This window comes from Scardinius erythrophthalmus (genome assembly GCF_964197995.2).
Source record: "Scardinius erythrophthalmus genome assembly, chromosome: 25".
In the NCBI taxonomy this organism is placed as follows: domain Eukaryota; kingdom Metazoa; phylum Chordata; class Actinopteri; order Cypriniformes; family Leuciscidae; genus Scardinius; species Scardinius erythrophthalmus.
The window spans coordinates 17,133,185-17,140,200 of NC_138245.1; the positions used below are offsets into that span (position 1 = coordinate 17,133,185).

General features: G+C 33.7%; 1 protein-coding gene across 1 annotated transcript; it reads right to left on the reverse strand.

The window, feature by feature from the left end:
• Window positions 1-2,224: 2,224 nt before the first annotated feature.
• On the reverse strand, window positions 2,225-6,596 carry cishb (cytokine inducible SH2-containing protein b). Its single transcript, XM_081357148.1, has 3 exons — window positions 5,955-6,596; window positions 4,837-4,996; window positions 2,225-3,281 (listed from the first exon to the last, which is right to left on the reverse strand). Exons 1-3 carry the CDS (start codon window positions 5,964-5,966, stop codon window positions 2,806-2,808), a joined length of 648 nt encoding a protein of 215 aa, XP_081213274.1. The 5' UTR covers window positions 5,967-6,596; the 3' UTR covers window positions 2,225-2,805.
• Between the last annotated feature and the right edge of the window lie 420 nt (window positions 6,597-7,016).

A 7,016-nucleotide genomic window follows, 5' to 3' on the forward strand; every position in this document is an offset into this window, starting at 1 on the left:
GTTCATAAAGAGATCATAAAACTAATCCATATGAATTGAGCGGTACAGTCCAAATTTTCTGAACCACGATCGCTTTATATGATAAATAGATATTGAATTTAGTCTTTTATTCGCATATAAACATTGTTCAGCGAGCATAAGCAAGCTCAACCAAACATGCCGGACGCACGAGAACAATCCTCATTGCAAACCTCTTGCGGAAGCTCAAACGTGCTGCGTAACATCAGAATGATCCTTAATATGCTTGATCTTCCATTTACCACATGTGTGAGTTGATGAATGTTTGTGAATAAAAGCCTAAATTCAATCTGTTCATCATATAAAGCGGTCGAGTCTCTTCAGAAAATTTGGACTAAGCTCAGTTCATATGAATTAGTTTTACAATCTCTTTATGAACTTTTTGAAGCGTCAAAGTGCTGGTTGTGTAGTTGTCTAGGGACAGAATCTCTCAGACAGATTTCACCAAAAAGATCTTCATTTGTGTTCCAAAGATGAACGAAAGTATTACGGGTTTGGAACGACATGAGGGTGAGTAATTAATGACAGAATTTTCATTTTTTGGATGAACTATTCCTTTTAAGTGTCCTAATTGAACTAAGGCCAAATCATCTAAGCCCTGACTGAACCAGGCCTTTAAATCATAATTATGAGATTAAAAAGTCAAATCTATGACGTACTATGTTAATTTTGACATTTTATGTTATAATTATGACCAGTGTTTGGAAATTGTTTGGACTTTTAAAAGTAATGCGTTACAATATTGCATTATTCCCTAAAAAAGTAACTAATTTCACTACTTAGTTACTTTTTATGGAAAGTAATGCGCTAAGTTACTTTTGTATTGCTTTTTCCCACCAGGGCTGAGCTTGCTTGATTTTTTTAAATAAAAAAAAATAAAATAAAAAAACAAGTTCAATTTTTGCCAAATTTAAAAGGCCCTTTCACACAAAAAGTGAAATGAATAAGCCTCAGGCTGAAGGAAATGCAAATTCACGTCTGTACAGTAAAAAGTGCAGCTCAAACAAACCTTTCAGCTGTGCTGCCATTCTGGATTGCAGAAGAATAAGATTAAAAAGAAAGTTCAACACTTTCTTCAACAATAAAAAAGAAACACAAATGTGGTTTAACTAAAGATCATCGAAAGTCAGCAGCAAAGACATTGTTTAATAAAGTTAGATTAAGTACATAAAGCATATTTTAATTGTTTAACATGTTTAATTATTGCAGGTTTGCATTTCGGTGTTTTTATTCATTGTGTGCAAGTGAGATGAGTAAAAGCATGCTGACATTTAGTCTCGAACTACAATAACCATCATGTTTACACAGTGCACACAAAGTCTCTGCACTTACTCCCAATTTCTCTTAACATGAGGATGGGAGAGCTGTCAGTCAATAAATGGAAAAACAAAGTAACTTGCATTACTTATTGGAAAAAACTAACTCAGATATTTAGTAGGAAATTTGTAATACGTTACTTTAGTAGTTACTTGTAAAAAAAGTAATCTGATTACATAACTCGCCTTACTCGTAATGCATTACCCCCAAACCTGATTATGACATAAAAAGTCAAAATTAGTCAAAATTATGACATACTACGTCATAATTATGACATACCAAGTTATAATTAGGAGATAAAAAGTGAGGTGCTTGTATTAAAATTTTTATTGTATATACTTTTTATTATAAAAAAAATGACTGTGATCCTGTTTTGGAGTACAAGGACAGTTGTAATTTTCTAGTCGTATAATTGGCCTATAAGCAGAAAATGTGTATATAATAGCGCGTGACATTAAAATGTATTTTTACAACTGACATGTCAGTAAGCAAAAAAATAAGTGATTATGTCTCAGACTTATTTTAGCATTTCCTTTAGTCAAGTAGAGACTTTTTAAACATACATGGCCGCAGACATGTACACAACGTAACGTGGTGCAAAGAAATTCTGTGTGTTCCTTGTTTTATTATAAAGAACCCAAGAGTGTCCCTAATTTCCCTCTGTTGAAGTTGGCAACCCTAGACTATTGAAAATAAGAAAGTTACATTATAAGATAATATGCCTATCAAATGTCATCATATGGATCAAAATATAACATGCTTGTAAATTTACTATGAAAAATGAAGGGTGTTTGAAAAACTTTCAATTGAAGTTTATTGCCCTGCACACATTCAAAGATAAATAAATTATTATTATTTTTATTTATTTATTTGTTTTTTGTTATGTTTTATCCTAAATTGTATTAGCGTGTTTGGTGTGTGGAAAAAAGCCCTTAGGTTTTCTTGGAATGATGTTGTCTGATTAAATGTATTCTGTGTCAAATAAAAGCATATGGGACTGACAGCATATCCAGTATTGGACATATCCATATCCATATCCAGGACATTTGTGATGGTTTCTGACAAATATGTAACTGAAATCCAGTTCCTTTATCAGTTTGTTTCTAAATAAATAAATACAAAAATGCTTTCTGGCACAGTATTACTCAGAATACTGGTTTTGATATTTTATTTTTTTCAATGTTGTGGTGATAGTATGTATGTATGTAGAGTTGGAGCTCCATGAAAACTTGGAAGCACAGAAAGATATAGAAACATTTTGGTTTACTAAAAAGAGATATATTTACAGATATTTAAAAATAAAAATGTACACAAAGTAGTCCTTTTTTATTTGCACAAATGCGCATCCCTTCATATGACAATAACAAAAGCAGGAAGGAAGCAGGAAGGTTTGCGACTTCATGGCTGATTCATCCGCGATTTTGCAAAAACGAACCCCCTAAAATGCACCGGTGTCCTCCCCAAGTGTCCTCACACCTGAAAGGGATATTCTTGCAAGTAAAGCAACAATGGCCGTGGCAGCTGCAGCTGTGTGTGGCAATCAGTGTGTCTGTTTATAGTGAGGCGTGTGAGGTGCTGTAATGTTGGAAAATCCTGAGGCCTGTGGAGAGGCTTCCTGAGCTTCAGCAGAACACCTTTGTCCTTTGACATCATGTAATGTTCTTCTGCTATCCTCTCCTTCTCTTGACTCGTGGATGCGTAGTGCTGCACAAGACTAGGAAGAGCAGAAAAGGACAACAGGCAAGATCGTGCAGGAAAACTGGAATCGAGGCGGAATCGGCCACTGTCGTATTCTACGCGGACGTTAGTAGGCCCTCTCTGGGTCTTCACGGAGAGGGTAAAGAGGTAGAGTGGATGGCTGCTGTCCCGCACAAGGAAAGTACCTTCTGGAGCTCCAATGAGGGCATCTCTTGCCTCACTGGCTGTCATACCACCCCAGTACCATCCTAAAACATAAAGAAACTATTTATTAATATGACTCACACTACTGTTTGGGGTCAGTAAAATGGAGCCCCTAAGGGGACATGGTGTGGAGATGAGAGGATAAATAAATGATTGGTTAATTTATTAATCATTTATCAGAACAGAGATAAACTGTTGCTGTATACACATATATAATATAAAATATAAAAAGATCATGATCTTTTGAAACTTGAAACTGTACATTGTTTTGTCATGTTTGTTCTAAATCAGAATCTGATTCAGGTTTTATCGGCCAGTTAGGATGGAAGGAATTTGACCTGACAGTTGCTGACACTGGACAGATGTAATAAAAATTATAATATATACGTAGATAAAAAAAAATATTTTTGGAATTTAGTTTTTTTTTTCATGTCATCACATTGCTTAGACCATAAGAAACAAATGGTAAAAAAAAAAAAAAAAAAAAAAAAAAAAAAAAATTTAAAAATGATATTTTATTCATATGTTATGCTATGTCCTCTGTAGTGGACACCAGGACTCATTTGTTTCATGAAATTATATGTATAGGCAAAAACAATGGGATTTTTTCAATCACCAATCAATTTTGGGGTTTCAGGATTTATTTTAAATAAAATTTGTATAATTCTCAACTATGTTATGAAAGATATAACGGAATGAATTGATACACCATTTTACTTTATGCAATATGTGGGTAAAATGGCCATAAATTAATATCCCCATTAAATGCAATGTATCTATACACTGTATCTAATGTGCACATTAATATGTTATTGGAGCAACATTTAATGAAAAAAGAAGTGTAATAATTAGCAACATTTTAATGATAATATCTAATATTTCATAGGAATATTGCTGTATAATTTATTTCCTGAAATATTAGATATTATTATTAAAATGTTGCTAATTATTACACTTCTTTTTTCATTAAATGTTGCTCCAATAACATATTAATGTGCACATTAGATACAGTGTATAGATACATTGCATTTAATGGGGATATTAATTTATGGCCATTTTACCCACATATTGCATTCACTTGTTCTGTCTCACAAAATGCCTGATAAACATGATTTAAGTCCTGATGTCCTCTACAGTGGACACGTATGAAATCAATGCCCTGTTCTGTAACATTAGTCCCATAACGTTTTCCTGAGATGTTGGTTTATGAAATACAATTTGAAAAGTAGTCCGATTTAAATTATAATTACAATACATTATCATGTTTCCATAAGAGTGCTACATTTGATCACTAAATTAATTACAATACATTATCATGTTTCCATAAGAGTGCTACATTTGATCACTAAATTAATTACAATACATTATCATGTTTCCATAAGAGTGCTACATTTGATCACTAAATTAATGTCAGACATTTTTAAAGACCAAGGATAAGTTGTTTTCATGGTGAAACCTCCAAACATTTATCTCTGAAAAGTATATCAAATATAAACTAAATTGATTGATTGTTCTCTTTATATTTGTTGTGCCTTGTCTTTGATATATTTTATATTTTGTAAAATATCAGCTGGTCTTTTTTTAAGACTATAGCCGTACCTGAAGTGTGAAGGTGCTGAAAGGTGGTGGTGATGAAACGCAGGTCCTCAGCCGGGGTCCATGGGTAGAGAGCTGCTCGGGACTGCCGGATTTGTTGAACTTCTGATTCGTCCCTCTCATGTTGAGCTCTCGTACCCCTTTCAACCATTCCTGAAGGTTTCTTCATATGGAAGAAAAAACACATCTTGATATGTAACCAACAGATTTTTTTTTCTACATGTCATGTACATAAGGTGAGATAGCAAAGCTAAAAGTTCAAAGGTTAAAAATTGCCTTTTGTCATTTAAAATTTCAACTGAACTCAAAAAATGAATAAACAAAGTACAGTGTACTTCAATGAGTCAGAATCTGCATGTCCTTTCTTGAGAAAATAAATATAATGACATATAGATGGTTAAGTCAGCATTTAAAACAGATCTCTTTTCTGAGAAGACCGGCTAGGTGACATTTAGAAAAAGAGGTAAATGTGGCTTTCCATGATATGTGATACGAAATGTAAAATATAATCACGGGCATGGTATTAAGTCTTGTTATAAATCAGGTTAAGATTCAAGAATGCTGGTGTTAGAAATAAAATAAAAGCTGAATGTGCTTGTATAGGTCAGAGAAATGTATAGGCTACGTTTAAAATGTATGTTTAATTTACTGCTAAATTGTTAACTAAACAAAATGCTGTTCCATAAAACGACAGATTAATAGATTTTATTTTAATCATTAAATATAATCACAGGTCTATAAAATGTTATAGATCATATGAAAATTATAGAATGCTGGCGTTAGAAAATAGCAGAACCCCAATTTAAAACATTTTCAAAAATACATTAAAACATATTTCATTAATAACAAAATAAAAACTGAATTTTGTGCGTGTTTACGTCAGATAAATGTAATGCATTTAAATGTATGTTTAAAAGCACTTAGATGAGAGCAAACTGTTTAATTTCGAAACAGCAGCAGCAGAATTTTAACAGGATGTTTTCAACAAGATCGAAACAAATTAATTATTGCGTATCTGTAATTCATCAAAAACTAATGAACCCATCAAACAGGTTTGGCCACTTCACAGTATCTAAGACACTAAAAAGATTTTCAACAAGACAAATAGACAGATTTCTTACCTTTGTCTGCATAAAATCGTCACCTTTGGTAGGCTGTAAAATTTACGCGAATCCAAGTCTGGTCCTGTGCCAAAGCTGCTGACATTGTTCCAGGCCAGCAGCGACAAAGCGCCACAACCTCGTTAAAACATTTTACAAAAAGAATATTCCCTAATATTGTCTAACCGAACGAGCCTTTTTACCAACTATTCTCCAGGGAATCGAAATGAGGGCGAAATTGACGAAAAATGACAAAACAGCTTTATAGCAGTAATCTAATGAGAGTGAAAGGTCGTTTGGCGAGGTGGATTATTATTTTCCTGAAATAAGAGCAGTATGAAACGCCTTTGGTCGTTATATGAGTTCACGCGCGTTCTAGGAATCTCATTCCAAGAAATGCATCTCAGCGCTCGCGGCCTCATCGTGCGCTGCGTTTCTATTGGCTGCGGCGTACCGTTGACGAAGCGCCCGGGCCGGTTTCAGCTGCGGATGACTTTCCCAGTACAGACTTTCCAGGAATGCTTAAACTGACCCCTGCGCCAGCAGCATGGACTGAGAGATCTGTGAGCTATAGATCTCTGGGGCTGTGATGGGAGGTGACTGCAAGTTAAGCATTGTAAATCTAATTCCATAAAATGTGTATTGCCAGAATATTAGTCATGTAGTTAATAACATCTAACATCCTGGTAACTGATCAGGCCCTGGATCAGCGCTAGCATTAACCCTTTAATAGACATACCCAGAAAACAAAAACAATGGAATTTTTTTTTTTAATAAATAATAAATAAAATTATATCAATAAAATAAATAATAAATTCAAAGGTTCCAAAAAATGTATAACGTGCTTCCTGGACCACAAAACCAGGGTGAATTTGCTTCTACTAAACATTTAAACTAATAAGTATCTATTTCTAGGGCTACTATAATTTATTCTTTTATTTATTCCATTATAGCCTACAGCCTTCATTAGGTGAAAATGGTGTATTGTTTTAAACTGCACAGTTATAACTAATGATGTTTGATTACCTGAAAGGTAGGCTACAGATATCTTAGTAAGGTTTAGTTAAATAAAGAAAGAACATT